Genomic DNA, 24,734 nt, shown 5'->3' with positions numbered 1-24,734 from the left:
GTTGTATGCCGTTGTGGGGAGGGGGACCGGAGGAAGGTGTAGAGATTTTAGAACTCAAAATCTTATAGAAGTGAATGTTGAAAACTAAAAATAAATAAATAAATAAATTTAATTTTTAAAAAAGGAGGTACGCTCCTTGAGGGCAAGGACTGTCTCACTTTTCTACTTGTATCCCCAACACCTAACACACTTCAAGGCACAACACAATAAACACTTTTAATACTTTTAATTAATTGCCATTCCTTTCCTGGTCATTTTCCTTTGTTACTTTCCTACTCTCCATTGTCCTGTCCCATGACTTGTTTCTCTCCACACCTACTCCCACCCAGAAAAATCTCTGTAATCTCATGACCTTCCCTGAATCCCCTCCAATATGCTTATCAGCCAGGGAAGATGTGGAAGTGGAGTTTCAGTTTGGAATATCTTGTGAGCAGCATGTGGTAAGTGACAGAGGCAGCTGGTATGATGGATAGAGTCCTGGGACTAGGAGGTTCAAAGCCCTGGATTCTAGATACAGCTGTGCCACTGACTCACTCTATGACCTTAAGTGAGTTACTTAAATCTATCGGAACCTCAGTTTCCTCATTTGTAAAATGTGGTTACTAAGACCTGACTTAATAATCACCCTTTCATTAATGTCTTTCTCTCAATGATTCAGCATTGCAGGGAGGTGAACCTACATTTTCCAGTTTTACCATTAAGTCAGTTCTTACCAAACTGGAAAGGCTTCAGGAGCAGGCCTCGCAAATGTTGTTCAAGCATCAGATTGACTGAGTATGGACAGATTCATCAGGAGAAAGGGGAGAAGCAGGTGATGGATTTATGTTTGCCACAGCAACTCATGAACCATCTCCTAAGACCAGGGCAGAGCATCTGCACCAACATAATCATGGATCTATTGAAATATGAAAAGATTAAAGCATTAGCAACCTCATAGGTTTGCCTGTAGATCAAATGAGAAATTGTCTGTGACAATGTTTTGCAAAAGCCTCATACAGAGTCCAAGGATCCTTATTCACTAAGTAAGCTAGCTTTGGGGAGGGGAGGACAGGGAGGTAGGCCGGTCTGTGAACAGCTGGGTTTGGGGTTACCATATATACTGAAGCCATTTTTGTCATTGTCACCTGGGGCCAAAGCCAGAAAGGCCCAGGGTGTCATGGGACATGAGTCAAAAGGAAGGAGAGCTCGAAGGTGGGAGGGAACTTCATCGCCTTTCTTTGTAGAAATAAAACAACTGCAATGCCTGAGTTTCCTCCAGGCCTATTACAATGGGGGGGGGGGGTAGAGAGAAGCTGGGGGAGGTCTACGTTTAAATATCATATGACAAGCATATAGCACGCATATTGAAGTGTGTGGAGATGTGTAAAGGTAATGTGTTACTGATGTGTCCAAGTCCTCACATGGAACGTATACCTGTGCGTCTGTGTGTTCCTGTCAAATTCTACCTGCTTGAAATTCTCTTTATACGTGCCATATCCTTTTTTGCTCAACCCTCTGTCCCTTCCAGTCTGTATCTGCGCGTCCCGTTTGGTCTCTCTCGCTCTTAGGCTACTGCAGCCCGGGGCCCAGAAGGAAAATCATGAATGAAATGGATGCTCCAGTTCTCTCCCTATTCAGGAAAACGCGGGTGCGGGGGCGGTGTCTCCTGTCGCTCAAGGCAGAGAGAAGAGGAAGAGGGGGCGGCTCCGGTCCCAAGCCCAGCCCGGCCGAGGGTCCTGCCCTGGGCTCGCTCTGGCCACAGGACCGCCTCTACCCCATCCTGGCCCCCAAACCCACACCCCACAGTTCCTGCGCAATTCCCCAGGAGACAGGGAGGTGAGGAGTGCGCCCGGGGGCGGGGGCGCAGAGACAGCCCCAGCGGCTGCGCCGGCGAAACCCGCAGCTGAGCCGCCGCGTCCCCGCTGTGCGGAGGGGCTGGGGAGCGCGCACGGACACCAGGACCCCCGGAGAGACAAACGGACACACGCAGACGCACACAGCTACACACGCACAGCCGGTCGGATCCTGTCACACACCCCAGCTCTCTCTCTTTCTGTGTGTGTGTCTCTCACACACACACACACTCACTCACACGCACACACACACACACACACACACACAGAGATGCGCACACGCACACACCCCCACTCTCCCTCCCTCCCTCCTTCCCTCTGCGCCTGGAGCCCCGCTCGCTAGCTCTGTCCGGTGAGTGCAGCGCTTCCCTCTGCGCCTTTGTGTCTGGAGCTTGGGGGCGGCGGCGGAGGAGCCTTGTGGAGAGGAGGAGAAGGGAGGCGATGGGAGGGGCTGGGGCGCGGGCTGGGGCTGGGGCTGGGCTGAAACTGTAGGGGACTGGACGCCAGAGCCCGTCCCGAGGGGCCTCTCTTTTCTGCCCTGGGGCGATGCCAGGAGAGAAAAGGAGAAGAGGACACTCCTTTGGTCCCCCTTCCTCTATTCCGGCCTCGCCCTCGGTGATTGCCCGACCCGGGGCCAAACGAGAGAGTCTTAGGCTGTGGGGGAGGGAGTAGAGGGACTGGGTTAGGGACTGAGCTCGGAACCCGGGCGCGCCTGCGGCTCTCCCTCCCCTGAAGCCGGAGCGCGGGGGCGGCCCGGCTGGGCAGTCCTAGCTGAGCTCCTAGCCCCGGGGGAGTCAGCTGCTCGGTGAAAGCAAGGAGGGGCCAAAAGAGACCAGACGGGACAGGAAAGCGCGTACTCCCTCGACACACATGCTGGGGGTTGGGGGTGGGGGACACGGAACGGAGACCTCCGAGGCATCAGGAGCCTAGGTAGAGGGGGAGGGAGAAAGGGGGTGGATTTCGGGGTCTTGAGGGCCCCAGGTGTTTCCCAAGAAATGGTATCAGAGTGCCCAGCCAAGTGGGAGGGGGGCAGTCTGGATGGCAGGGCACCCAGTGGGGAAGTAGGGATCGCTTTTGCGGGGGAGTCTTTTCAGGCTGCGGGATGTGGGGCTCTCCTAGATAGCTGTGAAGATGAGTGCGTGAGCAGCTGCTTCTCCCCACTGAGCACGCGTGGAGTGTCCCCTCGATTGGGCTGTTGGCAGGGACTGTCCTGTTTCCCCACGGATGTGCCCTCCCCCATTCTCCCACCCCATCCTGGCCCAGACTTGTCTGTCCTGAGCCCAGCCTGGCTCCTTTTGGGTCCCTGGTGTTTTCCAGGCTAAGCTGCCTACCAGCTAGAAGTTATATTTCCAGCATTTGCCTCGCTTCAGCTCCTGCTGTCATTCAAGCTCTCAGTCACCCAGGAAAGCTTCAGGGCTGATTGTTCAGCGATCACTGGGGAGGTGGCCTGGCCACAGCCAAGACAAGAATTGTCACCTGGAGTCAGATCCTTGGTCCTCCCAGCCCGGTGTCCTGGGAAGGACTGCAGCCTGTGTCTATGAGGATGGAAGGGAAGGGGAAGTGGAAGGAGGAGGGAAGGTTCAAGATTAGAGCTGGCCTCCCTAAAGGTAGTTCATAGCTTAGGGACCCATTCCCAAAGCTTCCTGGTTGTTGGGGTTTTTTTTAATAGGTAGAACTATACAGAGATGAAAAGGATATTTGATCAAACCCCTAATTTTATTACATTTGAAGAATCCCATGTCCCAAAAGGTCAAGTGATTTTGCCCAAGGTCATAGCAGCAAATAAGTATTTGAACTTAGGATAGAACATGATAATTGGAAAGGAATTTCGAGGCCATCTAATCCAGTTTATACCTGTACAGGAATTTATACCATTCTCAACAAGCTACCCATTAATAACTATTAGATTTGGCAATAAGATCATTGGAAACTTTAGAGAGAATAGTTTCAGTTGAATGGTAAGGTCAGAAGCCAAACTGCAGAGGGTTTAAAACCTGTGAGAAAAGAGGAAATGGACACACCAATTATCCATGGCTTTTTTCTTAATTATTTTTTATTTATTTTTTTTTTTTTAGGCAATTGGGGTTAAATGATTTGCCCAGGGTCACACAGCTAGTAAGTGTCAAGTATTTGGTCTGAGGCCGGATTTGAACTCAAGTACTCCTGATTTCAGGGCCGGTGCTCTCTCCACTGTGCCACCTAGCTTCCCCATCCATGGCTTTTTTCAAGTTTAGCTGATAAGGGGAAGGGAGATATAGGATGATAGTTGGGAGGCATGATAGAATCCAGTAAGGGTTTTTTAAATATGGAGGAGACATAGTCATGTTTGTAGGCAGTAGGGATAGAGCCAGTATAGAGAAATGAAGATTGGAGAGATATTAGGGGTTATGATGGTGGGAACACTCTTCTGGAGAAAATAGGAGGGGATGGTATCATGAGTATACATAGAGGGGCAGCTAGGTGGCACAGGGGATAGAGCACTGGTCCTGAAGTCAGGAAGACCTGAGTTCAAATCCGACCTCAGACCAAACACTTGACACTAGTTGTGTGACCCTGGACAAGTCACTTAACCTCAATTGCCTTAAAAAAAAAAAAAGAGTACACATAGAAAAGTTGGCCTTAGCAATCAAAGGGCCACTTTATCATAAGACATTGGAGTGAAGGATAAGATAGTAGACCATGATGTCAGAGGTATGTGAGATGAGAAGAGGAGAGGAGGGAGCGCTCAGAAAATGACCTCAATTTTATCAGTGAAATATGAGGTGAAACCTTCAGCAGAAAATGTGGGAGGTTGAAGTGGCATGGGACACTTGAGAAGAAAGGATTAGATTTAGAACCACTGTGGTGAGTGGAATAAGAGATCAGTTAGAAGTAGTAGATTGCCTTGCTGTAGTGAGGGCCCAATTAAGATTAACTTGCATAAATTTATAGCGGCCTTAGTCAGAAGTTTCCTGATTTCCTTCAGTACCATTCCATAGAAAAAAAGGAGGCAGATGGGAGTAATCTAGTTGGGATTTGGCACGGTGGAATCCATAATACAACAAGAGAGCAAGGGATTCAGTAGTATAGCATAATGTAGTATTGAACTCTTTCACCAAGAGGTCAAGATTGGGAAGATAGGACATGGTAACAAAAGTCAGGGTGAGAGCCTAGTATATTACTGAAAGATGGAGGGATTGGAGGTAAGGATGAAAACTAGGTTTAGAAGAATGAGGCATAAGGAAAGATGGAAAGATAAAAGATCACGGTCAGAGAAAATAAATGTAGAATCCTTGAACATGGAAGTGCAGCACTTGGGGGTGATGGCAGGATCGAGGATATGGCCATCCCTGTGTGTAGCTGAAGTGAGGAGGAGGAGGAGGAGGAAGAGGTCATGGGAGTCCAATAGACTGAGGAGCTGGGAAGTTAGCAGATTTGAGGTAAGATCAACATGTATATTGAAGTCTCCTAGAATGAGGGAAGGAGCTGGGGTTGAGAAGAAGACTGATCTAGGCACTGAACTCATTGAGAAAAAAGGGAAAATATTCCCAGAATTGGTGGATAACAGCTGCCAGAATCTGGATTGGATGATAAATTTGGATTGAATGACCCTTAAAGGAGGAGAGGTTACTGAGTAATAGTGCTAAAGGGAGAGTCTGGAGGTGGTAATGGGGAACAAAGAGTATTCCAACTCATAAATACAGGATTATATTAGGGAAAGCATATGATCTTTAAAAAGTCACTCTAAACCTCAGTTTTCTTGTCAGTAAAATGAGAGGATTTGATTCAACTTCTAATGTCCTTCCTAGCTCTAAAAGTCTAAGACAGTGATTTTAACCTCATCCAGCATCAGACTATTTAGAGACCCTAGGCTAAGGCATATTATCCAGCCCTTTGTTTCCCTATTTAAATGAATATCCCTAGTTTAAACCTGTGGATGTAATAAGTGTAAAATATATTTGTGATTTGAGTTGGTGATCACTAATCTAAGGTTTCCTAATCCATGGTTGTCTCTAATCCTTTTAATATGGAAGGGAAGATAACCACTATCTTCCCTTCAGTGTTCAATATGATGCTGAATATGCTACTGAAGAATAGATATGGCCCTGAATATCCACTGTTCCGAAACCTCTTTCTTTCTCTCTGTCTCTGTCTCTATCTCTACCTCTGTCTCTGACTGTCTCTCCCCTCCTCCTCATGTCCCCTTTCCCCTCTCCCTATCTCCCTCTTCTTTCACTTCCTCTCCCCCACTCACCCTGTCTCCTCTCTTTTTCTTTTATTTTTCCTTCCTCTTCTCCCCTCCCGTCTCCCTCTCCTTCCTTACCCTCTCGCCTTTTTTCTTCTCCCTTTCCCTTCTCTCCCTTTTCTTTTCTCCTCTCATCTGCTCCCTTCCTCCTCCTTTCTTCCCTCCCCTTTTCTTTCCTCCACTCCCTCCTCCTCTCTCTTTCCTCTTACCTCTCCACTGCTTCTTTTTACCTTCTCTTCCCTTTCCTCTTCTTTCTCCCTCTCAACTCACTTTCCCTTCCCTTCTTCTTTCCTTTCTTTTCTCTTTCTTTTCCCTTCTTCTTTTCTTTATGCATCTCTTCTTCTCCCTGTCCCTATTCCCTTCTATTCCTCTTCTCCATTTCTCTTTCTCCTTTCCTTTTCTCTTTCTTTCTTTCCTTCTCCCCTTTCCTTCTGCCTCCCCTTCTTCCTCCCTTCCTGTCTTCTTTCTCCTTCCTATTCTCCCTCTACCTTACCTTCTCTTATCTCTCTCCATCTATCTCCATTCACCTCTCCTACTCCTCTCTCTTTTCTTTCTCTCTTCTTCTCTCTCATTCTCCTCCTCTCTTCCTTTCCATTTCTTTCCCCTTATCCTTTACCTCTCTTCTCCCTCTCCTTCTGCCCCTCCTTTTCCTTCTCCCCCTCTCTTTCCTTTCCTCTTTCTTTCTCTGTTCTCTCTCTCTTCTCTCCTCTTTCCCCTTCCCTTCTCACTTTCTGTCTCTCTCATTCCCCTATCTCCTCCAGTCCTCTCTTCTGACCTCTTCTCCTTCTTCCTATTCTTCCCCCTCCTTCCCTTCCCTACCTCTCCTTCTGACTTCCCTTCTCCCTCTCCCCCTTTCCCCTTTCTTCTCACTCTCTTCTCTCCCTTCTCTTTCTTTCTCCTTTCTTCTTTCATCTCCCCATCTCCCTCCCCTTCTCATCTCCATTCCTCTGTCTTCCACTTTCATGTCCTCTCCCCTTCCTTTCTCTTTCTTCCCCCCTCCTCTTTCTTTCTCCCTTCTCTCTTTTCCCCTTCCCTTCTTTCCCCTTCCCTCCCTCCTTACTCTCTCTCACCCTACCCCTCTCTTTTTTTCTTCTACTTTATCTCTCCCTATTCTCTTTCCTTCTACTTTTCCCTTTCTCCCATCTCTTCCCTTTCTCCCTCCTCTACTTTTCCCTTCTCTTTCCTTCTTCTTTCACTCTACCTCCTTTCTCTGTCTCTCCCCTCTACTCACTTTCTCTCAATTTGTCCCTTCCTTTTATCTCATCCTTTCTTTCTCTCCCTTCTTTTCCCCTTTCTCTCCATTTTCCCTTCCCTTCTTTCCCTCTCCCATTCCTATGGACTCTCCCTCTCCCATTCCTACGGACTCTCCCTCTCTTCCTGAGGTGAAGCATGTCTATTACTCATCTTTCACCTTCATCCTTTATAGAATCACTCTCCTAGAACCAACCCAGCCAGGTCTAATTTTAAGGCCCCAGAAGGTCTCTCATAGCCCCAAATACCTCCTTGTTCATTCCTTTGGTTTAAGAATTTTTTTTACAGATGTCCCTGAGGAGAAGAACCTTTCCTGCCTTTTCATTCACTCAATTACACAAGCCACTCATTCGATCTGATACTTTTCTAGAACCCAGATCTGTTAGAGGGAGGAGGGAAAACTTAAAATCCCGCAAGAGGGCAAGGAAAAGAAATCCTAGGAACTCTGACGTATACCCACTTTACAATTTTGCCAAACGCCAGCCCTCATTCCATTCCCCTGTCCACCCCCCACCAAATTAGACCTTTACGCCATCGTGCGACGTGTTGACCTGGTGCCTTCTGTGGCCTTTGCTGCCTCCCCTGCATCTATATGACTTTGTTCAGTGGCTGGAAATCACCCTGGTCCCCCCAGCTTTCTCTGTTCATTGTTCATGTGTCACTTTATGAGGCATGAAGTAATCATTCCATTCCTGGGAATCCAAAGTACATGTAACCCAAAAAGTACAAAATCACACTCACAGACGCACAAGCACTTCTGAGCTTACAATTCAACAAAAATTTATATGCATCTACTCTATACAGAGCATTATATTAGGAGTTGAAGGTGATACAACATGTAAATATGGCTTTATCCTTGCCCTCAGGGAGCAGATACACGGAGATTTGTGCACACTTAAACATGCAAATATACACATACATTCATATCTCTACGTCTGTCTATACATATGTATGTATAAACACACACACAGTGACTTTTATAAATGCAAATACCTTGAAAACCTCAGTAACTACAAGAATGGATATAAAAACTGCAATGACAAAAATTCCAAAAGGAAGGCAAATTCTTTAGAAGCCTTTGTGTTCACTGAGATGGGGATGTGTAGGAGGGACAATCTGAACCGAATGGTCCTGTAATATCTAAAGATCCCTGGTCCCAAAAGTTTCATCAGCTGATGTGGTTGCATTTAAAGGCTTCTAGCATTAACTCACTGTGTTACAGAGAGGGGGTAGAGGAGGGAGGGGAGTATAATAAGCATTAGACTGGATTTGAATTCCAAGATCGGGGAGAGAAAGAGACAGAGACAGACAGGTAGATAAGAAGAAGAAGGAAGAGGGGGAAAAGGGGAAGAAAGGGGAGGAGGAGGAGGAGAAGGAAAAGAAGAGGGAGAGGAGGGGGAGGAGGAAGAGGAGAGGAGAGAGCATTAATTAAGCTGTCATTTTGTGGCAGGCAAAGGCAGCCTGCCTACTCAGTGTATTGAGTCCTAGGCTGGAGTCAGGAAAATCTGAGGTCAAATCCAGCCTCAGACACTTACTAGCTCTGGGATCCTGGGCAAATCACTTAGCCTCTATTTGCCTTAATCCATTGGAGAAATAGAAAACCACTCCAATATGTTTGCCAAAAAAAAAGCCCATAATGGGGTCACAAAGAGTCAGGCATGAACAACATGACAGGTACTATGCTAAGGGGCTAGGGACACAAACACAAGGGAACAGTCCAGTCCCTGTCCTCAGGTAGCTTACATTCCAGCGGGAGAATACAACACATGTAGGTGAGCTCGAAAGTGGCAGAAGGAAAGGGTAGCACCACTGAAGACAAAAAGAAGGAAGAAGTCCAGATATGAACACGACTGGGATCCTTCTCTAAATGGTCACACTGGAGAGTGAGTCTCTAGTAAGGAAGGCAGTGCTTCAGGGCAGAGGTTTTTCCAGGATGGCTAGACAGCAGGTGAGTAAATCATTTGCTTTCTCTGGGCCTTAGTTTCCCCTTCTATAAAATTAGATTGGACTAGATGATTTCCAAGTTCCTCTCAGATATTCTAGAGTTCTGGACTAGACCTGAACCTGAATCCTTCTTCAGGCACTTACTAGTTGTGTGGTCCTGGACAGGTCACTTAACCTCTGCCAGTCTCTTTTCTCATCTGTAAAATGTGATAATAATAGCACCTTCCTCAAAGTGTTGTTGTGAGAATCGAGTGAAATAATATATGTAAAGTGCTTTACAAAACTTAAAGCACTATTGAAAAGTTAACTGTTAGTATTATTACTGCCATCCCAGAAGTCAGGAATCATGTCTTTACATTGTTGTATATAGTCTCCAGGCCAGCATCTTCTGTACTCAGTGCAGAATCCAAATGCATGGTGTGAGGAAGAAGCTATAGCAGCAGGATGCCCCATTATTGGAAGAATCTGGGGAGCTGGGGGCACTTCATCCAGGTTTGGGGCATTATCCTCTGAAAGAAACATATCGATTATTTCTTTTGGTCTCCTTTCAGCTAGTGTTTTGACCGGACAAGATTAGTCCCCATTCCCAGTTTTCCTTTGGCCTTTTCCCATCCCTGAGATGTGTTAGTAACACATCTGTCACTGGTGTCCAATCTTTATATTCCCCTGACGGCTGGAGTTTTCCAATCAAATTTGATTCAAAAGACATGAGTAAATGTGTCCATGCCTGTGGCCTGGAGAGTGTGGGTGGCATGTGCCCGCTGTGGTGAGAGCTGTTTACCTTAAATGGAGCCAGTGAAAGGGACTGAAGACCTACAGATGCAGACAGCTGCATAAAAGCAAGAATCTTGTTCAAGAAAAGGCAGGGGGCTGCTTAGAGCTCCCAGGGAAAAGTGTCAGTGAGATGGGACAGTACCCTGAAGAACCAAACACAGAGCTAAACAAAGTAGGAAAGCAAGAGGGTCGGATTTCCCAAGTTTTGCTCTAGAAGGTTTGCTTCTAGAACAGAGGTTTGTTCAGAAAGGCATTCTGGAACACTGTGAAACCAGCATAGCCAAAGGTAATTCTACCGATGCAAGTGATGGAATTCTGGAATAAAGGAGCTTGGAGGTATTAGGCGGGAGAGATTTTGGAGACAAGATTTACCTATCTATCCTAAAGTGTTGTTTTGGAGGGAGGAAATTCCTTTGAAATTAAGTGTGTGTGTGTGTGTGTGTAGATATAGATATGTTTCATCATTTCTGGGAAGGAAAAAATTCTGACTTCAGCAACAATCATTTTTAAGACATCCTCGAGACGAAGTACTGTGGATGACTGGACCAAGTATGAAGGTTAGTAGAGGGGGGAAGGAAAAGAAACAGAGAAAAAAATGTGTCATCTGTGCCCAGATGGTAGCTGATCCCATGGAAAGAGTATGACACAACCCAAGATTCTAGGCTAGAGTAGAGACCCAGGAAGGGCCAGCCTGGCCTGAGAGGCCTCCAAGTCACTGACCAATAGTTTCTAAAGGAGATGCTAAAGAAAGAGGGACTCATAGAAGGAAGGGGCTTGGGAAGGCCAGCAGTAAGCGATAATCCATCACACCAAAAATTGCAGAGATTGAGAAAAGAATGGCTAGCAGTAATGGTTAAGCACCTAGTGGAATGCCTAGCATAAAAGGAGAGACCACTGGCAGCATCCCCAAAAGTAGCTCCTGAGACGTGAAGGTTCCAAAAAGGAGGTGGCTGTAAGGTAATGCAGACTGGGGCACCTCCAGGGTCTGGGAAATGATGTGGTAGGAAGGAGGGGTGGGTTGGGAGAAGGGAGCATGAAACAGTAACTGGAAATACCAATATATCCAACCTCAATTTCTGGAAAATTGGTATGGTTAGGGGAAAATGTTTGTGAATAAGAGAAGGCCCTAGAGAGGGAACTGTCAGTACTTTTAGTAGGTGTTAATTCAGATGTTCTAGTTTAAACCTGTAGAGTTCTCCTCTACTCCCTGAGTCTAAAAGGACAATGACCATCATCAACCATTTAGCAACCATTAAGCACCTACTATATACCAGGCATTGTGCTAGACGCTGAGACTACAAAGACAAAAATGAAACAGTGAGATGGAACTGTACTTTGCAAAACCAAACATATTGGAGTAAGACAAAGTAGGAAAGCAAGAGGGTCGGATTTCCTAAGTTTTGCTCTAGAAGGAAAACTCCTGCCCTCAAGAAGTTTACATTCTAAGTGTATGCAAAATATATACATGTACCTCCACTCACTTTTGGTTCAGTTCAACAATCATTTATTAAGTGCCTACTGCGTACAAGACAGTGAGGATACAATGGAAAACAACATTTGCAGAATCTAGTATGGGGGCAGCTAGGTGGCGCAGTGGATAGAGCACTGGCCCTGAAGTCAGGAGGACCTGAGTTCAAATCATGCCTCAGACCAAACACTTGACATGTACTACCTGTGTGACCTTGGGCAAGTCACTTAACCCCGATTACCTCACTAAAAAAAAAATAAACTAAACTAAACCAAAAAAAAAAGAATCTAGTATGAAGATACAGTACTTACATGAGTAACTAATGCATATTAAAAAGAGATTAGTTTATAGAAGGGGTAGCAAGAGAACCAGAATAGAATGAGAGTCAAGGAGGGAAGGCTCTACCTGTAATAATCGGGTAAGGCGGCTTTGAAAGAAGGGAAGGCCATTAGGAGATGGAAGTGGTGTGGAAATATGTTAACGTGTTTGTACATGTGTAACCTATATCAGACTGCTTGCTGTCTTGGGGAGGGGGCAGGGAAGGGAGGGAGGGAGAAAAATTTGGAACTCAGAATTTTACAAAAATGAATGTTGAAAACTATCCTTACATGTAATTAGAAAAAAATAAAATACTATTAAGGAAGAGATGGCAGTGAGGAGAGGGGACTGGTAGGAGGAAGTTTGTTCTATTCATGGGGAATGACAGTGACAAAGGAAACAGAGGATATGATGAGATTGGGAGACCCTGAGTTGTTTGGCTGGAATATCCAGTGTGTGAAGGGGAGTATTACAGATTAAGAGTGGAAAGTCATAGACTACTTGGCCACTCCTAAATCCCTCCCATAGTCTCTCTGTATATAAGGTCCATCTTGTCTCCATTAAGATGCTTAGATTCTTAAAATCTAGCCACTGCTCATTCATGTTCAGACTCCTTAAGAGTCTGCCCAATATCTTGGTTCTAATAAACCTTGTCTTTGGCTGGAAAAGAAAGAAAAAGAGTGGAAAGACAGGTTGGAGGTAAATTGTGGAAGACCTTGAATGTCAGCCCATGGAGTTTGCATTTTCCTTGATAGGCAATGGAGAGCAAATGAATATTTTTGAATATTCAACAGGGGAGTGATGTGGTCAGGCCTATGCACTAGGAAGATTACATTGTGATATATAGAGTGGAACAGGGAGTGAGTGGGAGTGGAAAGACTTGATAGGAGGCTGGGGCAGTAGTCCACATGGGTCCATCCTATGTTAGGAGCCATAAGAATAGAGAGGGAAGGACAGATGTGAGAAAGATGTTTGCAGACAGACCCAACTAGCACAGACACCTCCTGGAACAGGCATCAGGATAGTCAGAGTGCCGGATTAACCATCAGAAGTCCTAAAGAGAGAGCGGAGGTGGATGGAATGATCAGTGTCAGACCTTGGGTTTTCAGAAAAGGCTTCAGGAATGAGGTGGGTTTTTAAGAGGGGCTTTGAGGGAAAAGAGGACCAGATTGGGCACCGGGGTAAAAACAAGGCATTCAGAACTGGAGAAATGATTCATATGAATGTACCGTGTCAGGAAGCAGAACCATGAGGCACAGAGTGCTGAGGAGGGAAGGAAATTAACTTGTCATGGGGCTTAGAAGTTAGTCAGGACTTGGCTTCCATCCCTGTATCAGATTTCTGTGTACCTTTCCCTGAGAGTAATCTGTTCAATGACATCTCTCACATGAGGACAACTAAATCACCTTCAGGGACTACATAAATATGATAACTCATATATAAATGTGACAAGTCATATATAAATGTGAGTTGCTGTTGTTGTTGTTACACCTTAGCACATTTTTGCTCCAAATGAATTTTTTCTGGTATCTCACACACTATCAAGACCTAGCAAATTTTGTGTGCTCAGTGAATGGTAAAGATCTCCAAGCACCCACTGAGCTCCCATGCCCATCCAATGTGTTGGGATCAAAGAGAATGAATCTCAAGGCACATTTAGCAAGTGTGCTTTAAACATCTCCTATGAACTTGTGCTAGGCTAAGCGCTATAGGAATACAAGGGAAGACTTGGCTGCTGCCTAGAGGAGCTGACAATTTCCTTGGGGATGCAGAATTTAACAGAGATGAAAAAACTCAAGAATGCCGCGTGACAAAACGAGCTTGATGATTAGATGGGATTTATCTGTGGAAAAAGAAAGGCAGGGTCCTCTGTTGGGGAGTGAAGGAGCTGGTGGACAGGGCTCGAGGAAAGCAGAGAAGGTATAACGAGTCAAAGAGAGACTCCAGGAGCTCCGAAGAGCGAGAGCAATCACTGGGGCCTGGGGTCATTGGAGAAGGCATCATGGAGGAGGTGAGGGTCAAGCTGGGCCCAAAGAAAAAGCAGGGAGGGAAGAATGGGAAGGGCATTCCAAGTGTGGGGAACTTTGTAAGCAAAGGCACAGAAGTGGGAATGAGCCCAAAATATTTAGGTCAAGGCCACATTTGGCCTCGAGGTCACAGGTTCCCCACCTCTGGTCTAGACTCAGGAACTTGGGAGAGGGAGGAGAGACAGTATAGTATCTCTTACCCAGAGAAACTTTCATTTATTCATTATTATAAGTTCCTAAAGCTCCTTACAGAGCCCAAGTTAATAGGAAACAACTTATTAGTTAGTTATATTCCCAGTGGTACCAACAGAAGTAGTTTCCTTTACGCTGAATTGAATAGAATAGAAAAACTGAAGTGAAAATGTGGAACACAATCACTAACCAAGGCACCTAGAGCTTCCAGCCAGTGGAAGCCTCATAGCTTTGGCCTATGCCAAAGGGAACTCACATCCATCAGAGCTCCCAAGTCTAATGGAGTTAGAAACACAGAAGACCTTGCTTTGAAGGCATTTGCATTCATTACAAATCCTGACCAGACCCAATGAGGTTAGTCCTAAACCTCAGGGCACCAAAAACACTAGAAGGCCTGTCATTCTAGGCACTCAGAGATGAGGGAGAGTGGAGTGCTTGTGCAACAGACAGGATATCTTCTTAAAGTTGCCCCATCCTCTGCCATCATGGGATGGGGTTTTGGGTCTGATGAAAGATAGAGATGATAAGAGTACGCACTTAGCTTGCAAAAGGTAGCAGGAACATTGCCCACATCCCCTACTTTAGAGGCAGCATGGTATAGTATCAAGGTCCACCACACTCCCGAGTGCAACCTGAACCAGATTAAAATGTAATTGGGAAATATTTAACAAAATAAATAAAAATACAATAAAACATAGATAATGTTAGTATTTGGTTTTCTAAGTCAACATGCAGCCTGCCAGGATGCTTATGTTCAGCTTAGTTGCCCCTGTTTCTATTTGAGTTTGACACAACTGGTATAATGGACTTGGAATCAAGAAGAACTGAGTTCAGATCCTACTTCAGATACTTACTAGCTTTGTGACCTTGGTCACATCATTTAACCACTCTGTGCCTCAGTTTCCTTATCTGTAAAATAAAGGGTTGGATTCAATGGCCCTGAAGGTCCCTTTCAGCTCTAAACCTATGATTCTCTGATGCCAGCTCTAAGTTCAGTCCAGCATAGCATACCTGAACAACAAGTATTTATGTAGTAGCCCAGGTGCCCTGTGAGAATTTCCTGTTGCCTCCACTGGTTACCTAAACCCTCAGCTCCCCAGGGTTTGGAATGGTCAGCCAGAGAAGATGGATGACACTAATACACTGGGTGGGCATGGAAGGGATGGGGTGCTTGGGGATCTTTAATATTTACTAGTTATACCTTCTCTGCTTTCCTTGAGCCCTGTCCACCAGCTCCTTCACTCCCCAACAGAGGACCTTGCCTTTCTTTTTCCACAGATAAAACTAAAACCATCTGCAGTGAGCTTTCTCAGCTTCCCTCTTCCGCATTTCAAAACTTTCTCAGTCATTTCATGTTCTCTCCTTTTTTTTCCGAAGTTTGAACAAAAGGTGGCCCTTATTTACAGCCCCATTCCCCATCAGTCTCCCCTGGGAGCTGCTTGCCTTCTCAAAATATTCCTTCTCATCTTAAATCTCTTTGTATATTTTGGCTCCTTTCTCTATTTTCTACAAGCATTCTCACATCTCCCCCACCCTAACCAAAAAAACCCCAAAACTTCATTTGACCCAGACATGTTCTCAGGCTTTGGTTCTTTATCTTTCTTTATCTCTCTTCCTTCCCAATTAGCCAAATTCCCCAAAAGAGCTGTCCATACTAACGGCCTCTAGCTCCTCACTTCTCACTTGTCTTTCACCTATGACAAGATGGATTTCCAAACTGACCTTTTGGAGCTAGAGGAACAAAGTTCTCCTGTCCCTGTCCCATCTCCCCTTAGCAGTACCTGGCACATAGTAAATACCTAATAAATGCTTGTTGACTGACTGAGCTAAATCCATATTTCCTGCCATGGCAGGCTTTGTGTAGTTGTGTTCAATCAGTCAATCAACAAGCATTTATTAAGCACCTATTATGTGCTAGGCACTGGAGTTACAAATATAAAAATGAAAACATTTGGCTGGGAAAGAGCTAACATTCTATCAAAGGATACAGTGTGTGTGTGTGTGTGTGTGTGTGTGTGTATACACATATGTATGTAGGTATGTATATGCATGTAAACATAAGGATGAGTCCCTTTCAGATTTGAGGGTATTGTTTTGCACCTTGTGGAGGCTGATTTTGGCGGAGTAGCTGAAGATCTAGCCTTTGAGCCAGGAAAATTTGGGTTCAGTTCCTAAAAGGCACACAAGCTGTGTGACCTGGCCAAATCTCTCAACCCCTCCATACTCTAGGCAACTCTCAAAGATTATAAATTGCAGAGAAGGTGCCAACCTGCCTTGGCACAGGGAGTTTTCCATTTGCATATGATTTTCCGGACAGATACCTTGCCTCAGCTGCCTCCTCATTCCACTGGTGAGTTCTTCCCAGGAACCTCAGTTTTGGAGTAGGGTCCTGACCAGCCCCCCTTCGATTCTCCAGACCACCTTCTACATCCTAGTCCCCCCTCCCACTACATACCTTCCCCCCTCCCCAATTAGATGTATCCTCTTCAAGAATAGGAACTTTTTTTCCCCTGTGTATCTATCCCCTGTGCTTAGCCCAGTGCCTGGCACATAGTAGGAGCTTAATAAATGCTTGTTGACTGGCTGACTGACTGACCTGGGCCAGAGAGCTGTTTGGTCCATTTCCCATATCTTCATCTCCGCAAGCTAGTCCACAACCGAGCAATGGCCACTTGCCCTATAATCGCCAAATAGCTTCCTAGTTTTTTAAACTAAAATCTCTCCTCCCCGTCTCTGTAAGTAAACTGGTAGGAAAAAGGTAAGGTAAAAGTCTATGCCCTAGGGGCAAGTTCATTGTCTCTAGCTGCTGGATCAGCAGCTTGCCTGGTCTTTTCATATGCAGATGAACCAGTCAAAGCCTTGTGTCCTTTACTAGGTGCAAAATGATCCACTTCCCTCTGAAAGGGGCTCACTCTTATATAACTATATACAAAATATCTGTAAAATGAATTCAGTGTAATGTGGGAGGGGAGAGGCACTGGCAGCTGAGGGATCAGGAAAGGCCTCGTGTAGGAGGTAGCATTTAACTAGGAATTCTAAGATGAGGAGGTGGGGAGGGAGTGCCTTCCAAGCATCAGGGACAACATGTACAAAGGTGTGGAGATGGGAGACGGAAGGGTGAGTGAGGAGCAGTAAGCAGGTCAGTATGGCTATTCCTGGAGGGATGCTATATATATATTACAGCTGGAAAGGTAGGCTTAAGCCGGGTTTTGAAGGGTTTTAAATGTCATCCAACTAAGCAGAGATGGAGGTGGCTTTTGGCCATCTGTACAACATAATAATGTCCACTCTCTGGGATGTTTAGGACTTAATATGGTAGAGTAGAGGGCGGCTGGGTGATTCAGTGAATAGAGTGCCAGCCCTGAAGTCAGGAAGATTAGTCTTCCTGAATTCAAATGTGACCTTAGGCACTTAGTAGCTGTATGACCCTGAGCATGTCACTTAACCCTGTTTGCCTCAGTTTCCTCACCTGTAAAATGAGCTGGAGAAGGAATGGCAAACCACTTCAGTATCTTTGCCAAGAAAACCCCAAATGGGGCCATGAAGAGTCAAACATAATTGAAAAACAACCGAACAACACCATGAGGAAGCCAGATGGTTTGGACAAGCAAGGTTCCATCCCAACCTACAGATGCTTCTTCTAACAGACTGAATGACCACTTGTTGGTGCTACTGTAATAACAATAATAGCTAACATTTATATAGTGCCTACTATGTGCCAGGCACTGTTCTAAACACTTTACAATTATTATCTTATTTGATCATCACAACAACCCTGGGAGGTAGGTGCTATTATCACCATTTTACAGATAAGGAAACTGACTCCAGGCCAGGTACTCTATCCGTTGTACTATCTAGCATCCTGTAGAAGGTATTCTTACAGCAAATGGGAGTTGGATTATGTTATCTCACATAAAGCAGGAATTCACGGACCCCTGTAGCAGTCTGGTGAAGCCTCAGTCAATCAACAAGCATTTATTAAGCACCTACTATGTGTGCCAAACCGTACAAGCCACTAGAGATACAAAAAAAAAAGATAAAACAGTCTTTGCTCTCAAAGAACTTTTAAATATATAAAATAAATTACATAGGATTTTAAGGAATACTAATTATTTTGAAATATGGTTATCAAAATATTTTTAGAAATAAGTTCACAGAATCCTTCTTCTATGGTTCCTCCCAACTCTGAGATTCTTTGAGCCAACTAATCGCTGATGCTTAGCATCCATTGAACCTTAACCCCTCTTCTAAACCTATCTCACATCCACTGGGGAGGAGAGAAGAGCACAGAAAGGAGAGAATATAAGTACCACACTGGTGGTTGGGTGGATTGAGGTTCTTTAAAAATGTGGGAGAAGCCAGGACCTTCAGTTCTGAGATGGCTTCATTTCTTTCTCACAGTGAAATAGACTCTAGGGTTGGAGCTTGCTGCTCGCCCTAAGGAATTATTCGGTGAGAAGTGATGCTCTTAGCCCCAGGCGTGAATCTGAGGCATCACAAGTCTCCCCAGGATTCTCTGGCTGCTGGCTGTCTGACAGGTGTCTTGACTGAAAGCCTGAAGCCCAGGCATTTGTGATCTTTCTTTTGCCTCCTCCTTGGCTCACAAATTCTCTGATCCAGGAATTCTGCTAAAAAGGCAATCCTCATACTCCCATCAGTGACGTGGATCCAGGATGAGCTGGCAGCCTCCTCCCACTGCATCTTAATTCAGCCAAACGCAGGAGGGGGATTCAGGACTTTTGGGATGTCCCTGAAACAGATGAGTCTCTGGCGATGCTAGAAGCTGTCTTTATGCCTAAGCAGGAAATACGCACTGCCAGAGAGAATAACAAGCCCCCTGACTTTGCCCCAGAAATGTGCTGGTTACCTTTAGCCTCAAAAAAAACCAAACCGAAGTTTTGAGCCTCCTGGCCACAAGCTCAGAGTCACCTCTTTGTTTATACCAGGGGTGCTTAACCCTTTTTGTGTCATGGACCCCTTGGGCAGTCTGGTGAAGCTAGTGAACCCTTTCCCTAAATAATTTTTAAATGCATTAAATAAAATGCATAAAATTACAGAGGAAACCAATTCTATTGTGATATAGTTATCAAAACAGTTTTTTTTTTTTAAAAAAAGGAGTTCATGGATCCCCAGTTAAGAATCCCTGAAAACCCAAGCTTCAAACCAGACGACATCTCACTCTCCATCTGGCCAGCTCACAGACATCAGCTGTGTGACTTGACCTCTCTGGGCCTCATCTGTAAAATGGGGATAATACCAACATCTACCTGACATGGTACTTGTGAGAATCAAATGAGAAGACATATGTAAAACTCTTTGTAAATCTTGAAGCTCTGCTACATTCTTAGAAGGACCATGAATGCCGGTAGCACCTACTCTGAGTGCTTGTCCTACTGACAATGGGCCATGTGCGTACTGGTGGGTTCATTTTCCATGGGACCAGCTTGGCCTCTGCCCTCATCCAAACTGTATGGGCTCCCACATATCCCTCTGTATATCTATGCAGAAGATAATAATGAACCAGCTGGCATTCACATGGCCCATTGCGGTTACAAAATAAGTGTTTTCAATCCATCTGATCCTCACAGAATCCCAGTGAAGTTGGCAGGACAAGACTCATCATCTCCATTTTAAAGATGACGAAGCTGCAGTATAGAAGGATCCAATGACTGGCCTGGGGTCATACATCCAATCGATAACTGAGCCAGTAGAGAGCCTGGACCTCTGACTCCTAAGTCCCGTCCTCTCTTCCTTCTGTGCCATAATACTGTCTTGGCCAGATCTCTCTGGCCTTTTGCCCTAAAATAGGAAGCTCTTTGAGGTCAAAGATAGCACAAAGAAAGGGCTTTGTGTCCCCACAACCCAGAACCAATGAGGGTGACAGAAAGGAAAATCCATAGCTGGACCCAAGGCATAGGGGACATAACTTTAGACATGCTCTTTACCCCCACCCCATTAGTGGCAATGGGTGATACTGGAGATACTGGGTGCTGGTGAGCATGAAGTAGGACTGAGCATTATGTGCAAAACAGAGGAAATTGCATTTGATCTTGAGCAAGCAAATGACAGATCCAGGCTTTCGTTCAGCAAATATTTACTGAACACCTACTGTGTTTAAGGCCTTGTGCTTGGCACTGTGGGGAAAGTGAGAGAGAGAAAGAGAAAGATAGTGTCCTTCAACTTTGTGGGAGCCCTAACAAGACTTAACCAGGTGAACTGTGGTTAAATACTTAATGTTAAGTAGAGAACCTAAGTGTAGTAGGAGTTCAGGACAGAGAGGTCAGATGATTGGGCAATGATTTGACCAGGAGAGAAGAAAGGGCATTCCAGAGAGGGCCCACAGTCTGAGCCAAAGGCACAGAGGCAAGAATGAACCTTCCATGATCTTAAGACAGAGAAGACAGAGACCTGACTAGAGCAGAGGGCACATCTTGAGGAATCATAGGATTATGGTTACATGGTTCTCATCAGTTCATCTGGGTTCATCAGTGAGAGCTGTAGGTGACACCTCTCAGGGTTTATTAAATAGATCAACTGTTGAAAACAGAATATATTCTTACACTTCAATGTCAATACATATATATCTATACTTGAGCACTCCACAGATCTTTGATTCCTTTGGTGTGGCCAAACATAGATGGTGTTCCATGAGGAAGCAGTTTTTGAGACTTGCTAGGATGGAAAGATTCATCCTCCTATGGCCAACCTGGTGATGAATCTCTCTGAACTTAGCTCTCAGAAACAATAAAAGAATTTCAGAGTTGGAAAGGACCTCTGTGGCCAGCTAATATAAGTCAGACCCGAAATGAGAAATCTCTCTGCAGTGCACATATACCAGGTGATCATCTGACTTTTGCTCGAAGGTCCCAAGTAAGGAGGAATCCAGTTTGATTAGCCCCATCTTCTCCCACGGCTATTGTTTCTCTGGAGAGAATGGTACTATTGCCTGTTGTCTAGCCAGAGGATTGTAAACATTTCTGAAAAGGCAGGGGAGGAGTGTGGAGCTGTGACAGGTGAATGTGCTTGGGGAGTAGGGAGATCTTTTTTGACATGGGCACCTTCATTTTTCAAGAATCAAATCCTGCAGTCCATCAGCTGCAAACGGAGGCAATTTATAAAGAATAGAGGAGTGGGGTGTGGAAGGTGGCTCAGGAGTGTTTCACATTCACTCGGAGGCATGATCTTAGAGGAGTTCTGGGTTCCAGAGCAGATATCCCCACATCAAACCCACATCGTAGAGAACACAGAGCAGGTTGGGGGGTGGGGTTGGAATGTACATGACTCTGCTCATCACCAGGTCATTTCTCCACTATTATTGTGAGACTAAGTGAATCCAAAGAAGTAGTCACCTGCAGTAACCTAAGGAAAACAACTGTTATAACTCTTAACACAGGTGGGAAATAGGGCCAGGATTAAACCTTGCATTTTAGTTAAGGGTGAGAGCATCTGTTCTTCTTGAAAAATTAATAGATTTTTCAAACCATTGTAGGCAGAAACTAAACATTCACCCAATTGGTCAGGGTTTGAATACACCCAGCTGCAAGGGGAAGAGATAACCAAGGCTTTCACTTCATCTTCATTTTCCATCTAGAAGTGCTACTCTTTCTGCCTTTCTGATAATGAAAGTAGTTCTTTTCTAGGAAGCATGTTTATAGAGAGGCAGCTTCCCTCACTGCATTGTTTTAAGTACTGTTTGTACCTGGGAAGCATTCCTCTGACCGATAACTTAGATTGTAGGAGAAGCCATTGCAAAGAGTGTGGAAAAAGAGATAAAGTAGAATCCCCTAGACCAAAAAGCAGTGGTAAGTCTATCCCTGAGCAATGAGAAGCTCTCATGAATGGCATCCTAACAACTCAAGTATAAACAGTTCAGATGAGGAAGAAAAGGGGGAGATGACCATAGAGATGGATATGGATGCACAGGGAATTCACTAGAAAATTCATTGGACAAAAGGCAGGCATAGAAGACACACTCAAACATAAAATGAACAGAAAAACATAATATAGCCCTGGAAGGATAATGTCAGGAGTCCTAAAGCTCAGAACTAGCCAAGGTTGGCAACAAATGCCAAGGAAACACAAAATACTTTTTAAAGAGCTAATATAGCTGAAAAAAGGTGAAAAAAGGAAGAACAAAGAATGGATAGGACTGTGGAAAGGAGGGGATGCTCTTCAGGATATGAACCCCTTATCCCATTTAGGAGACGAACATTTTTTGCACATGTGCAAAACAGCATATGGTCTGAGTTGATCCTTTAACCAAAAAGTTGTTATCTGAAAAAATGCAATTCAAGTGTGTCCATACTTAAGTTCTTATTTTAAATGAGTGAAATTTAGTATTAAACATTTTTAGAATTAAAAAAAAAACAAAGGATAGGACTTCTGTTTAGAGTGGGTGGTATGAAAACAGATGATGGATGGAGAGAACTCATACTTACTTAAGCTCTTACTTGATTTTGTTTTTTCTCCTAAGGATAATGATCTTCAGACTCAGAAGGATAGAGCAAAATGGTTAACAGGCAGTTGAAAACCCAAATCAGTGAAAAGGTAAGAGTATACCTCGCTGTTTTCAATGAGTTAAAGTCACTAAGCTCCAATGAACTCTATCACAGAAAACTAAATAAACTGTATATCATTGCTGAATGATGTTAGTGATCTTTGAAAAGCATTGAAGAATGGGAAGGTGCCAAGGACTAGAGAAATGGAAATGTTTCCCAATATTCCAAAGTAGAAGAGGGCAGGGGTCTTTAAAACATCTACCAGTGAATTTGACATCAGTTCCTAGCAAAATTCTAGGATATTTTGTGAGCAAGGAGAAGTCATGATCGCTAAGAGCCTAGGTGGTATTGTAAACAGTGCTGGAAGACCTAAGTTCAAATCCTCCTAATCACTAGCCATGTGACCCTGGGCAAGTCATAGTTTCCTCATTTATAGAATGAGGCTTACAATAGCACCTAACACACAGGGTTGTGAGGATCAAATGAAATAGCATCTCTAACGTGCTTTGTGAGCCTTAAAATGCTACGTAAATGCTAGTTATTGTTACTCTTCTTATCATCGTAATCATTATCATCAAGAATAGGTTATATCAAGCTAACCTCATTTCCAGGTTTTACAGAGTTGCTTACTTCGTAGAGCAGGAGAATCCCCTATGTATAGTGTACAGTGTTTTGGCAAAGCATTTGCCAATGTCTCCTGTTAGTCTTGAGGAGAAGATGGGGAGGTATGGGCCAGATGATAGTATAGTTAAATGCATTTGAAACTTGTTGAAAGCAGTTTTAAAGAGTAGTCCTTAATAGATCATTGTCAGCTTACAATGAGAATTCTAGTGGCCTGTTCCAGGGACCTATCCTTGACCCAGTGCTGTTTATCATTCTAATCAATGACGTTAATGAAGTCATTGGAAGTATAATTTCCATCATCAGATTTTTAGATAACACAAAGCTGGAGGTGGGTGTAACTGAAGTAGATATCTAATGCTTAATGACAAAGAGATTCAAAACAAAATCCAAAATAAAAGGCTAATCTAATAAGGGAAATTTAATAAGGGTAAATATTAAAGCCTATACCTGGGTTCAGAAAATCAACTGCATAAATATAGGATGCATATAGGATGCAATAATTGGTATAAAAAAAAACCCTGGGTTTTAGTGAACTGTAAATTCAGTATGAATCAACAGTGTAATATCACAGCCAAAAAAAAAAGTTAATGTTAGGTTGCATTAAAAGGGGCATAATGTTTATAATCAAAACACGTCTGGAATTTCCAGCCTTCACATATCAGGACAAGCAAGAGTATGTCAGGAGCAGATTGACCAGAATGATGCTGGGTCTAAAGATGATTTTATAATGGCACTTGTTAGGAGTTTAGAGACTATTGTCATAATGAGGTTGGTTAAAAGAACTGAGGATGGTTAACCTGAACCAAAAAAACATAATAGTTGTCTCCAAATACTTAAGAAAACAGGCCAGGTAGAAGAAAGGAAGGAAGGAAAGAAGACTTTCTTTAGCACTTGCTATGTGTAAAACACTGTGCTAAGTGCTGGGGATGCAAATAGAAAAGCAAGACAGTCCTTGTTTTCAGGGAGCTCCTGTTCTCAAGAGGGAGGCAACAGAGAGCAGGTTTCAGCTGCAAGTCAGATGGAAAGGTCCCATGGTCCTTAGGGTGCGATAGCAAAGCAGATGGTGATGCATCTTCTTAAATGTCATTTCCTTGATAAATCATCTCCATTTTGACGTTGAACCACTTGACAATGCCAAGGACTTCAGTGGTAAGGACTTCCTTATCCTTATAATCAATGAGTGGCTGAGGAATTAAACTTATTCTGCTTTCCCCTGGTTAAGAATAACAAATATTTGTTCACTTAAAATGATGGGTAGGAGTTGCACAGAGGCTGGTGATAGATAGCTTTAAGATTAATGTAAGGAAATACATCTAAGTATTTGAGCTATCAAAAAGTAAAATGGGCTGCTTTGGGAATTAATGTGTTCCCCCTTGGAATTTCTTGCAGCCAAAGCTGAAAGACCACCTGTTGGGGATCCAATAGAGGAGATTCTTGGTCAGGTATATTCTGAGGTCCATCAAATTCTAAAGTTCTCTCATTCTGGGATTGTGGGAATCCAGAGGTGAGTCATAGGCCTATTTCTTATAGATAGATGATAGGAAGGAAGGAAGGAAGGAAGGAAGGAAGGAAGGAAGGAAG

The 24,734-nt window shown here is 44.3% G+C and overlaps 1 protein-coding gene across 3 annotated transcripts in view; it reads left to right on the top strand.

The window, feature by feature from the left end:
• The first annotated feature begins 2,115 nt into the window (after window positions 1-2,115).
• LOC114031654 (tyrosine-protein phosphatase non-receptor type 5) overlaps window positions 2,116-24,734 on the top strand; it is a 108,897-nt gene continuing 86,278 nt past the window's right edge. The window contains exons 1-2 of one of the 3 annotated variants that reach the window (XM_027846795.1): window positions 2,116-2,184; window positions 22,505-22,578. In XM_027846795.1, the coding sequence (XP_027702596.1) occupies window positions 22,540-22,578 (39 nt within the window). In that variant the 5' untranslated portion in view covers window positions 2,116-2,184; window positions 22,505-22,539. Of the gene's footprint in view, window positions 2,185-22,504; window positions 22,579-24,241; window positions 24,658-24,734 lie in introns of those variants that run through there. The other 2 variants (XM_027846797.1, XM_027846796.1) reach the window with 2 other exon arrangements.

This window comes from Vombatus ursinus, unplaced genomic scaffold (genome assembly GCF_900497805.2).
Source record: "Vombatus ursinus unplaced genomic scaffold, bare-nosed wombat genome assembly UNPS02015202.1, whole genome shotgun sequence".
In the NCBI taxonomy this organism is placed as follows: Eukaryota; Metazoa; Chordata; class Mammalia; order Diprotodontia; family Vombatidae; genus Vombatus; species Vombatus ursinus.
Note: the sequence above shows the minus strand (reverse complement) of the source record. Positions and strands in the feature narration are given on the sequence as shown.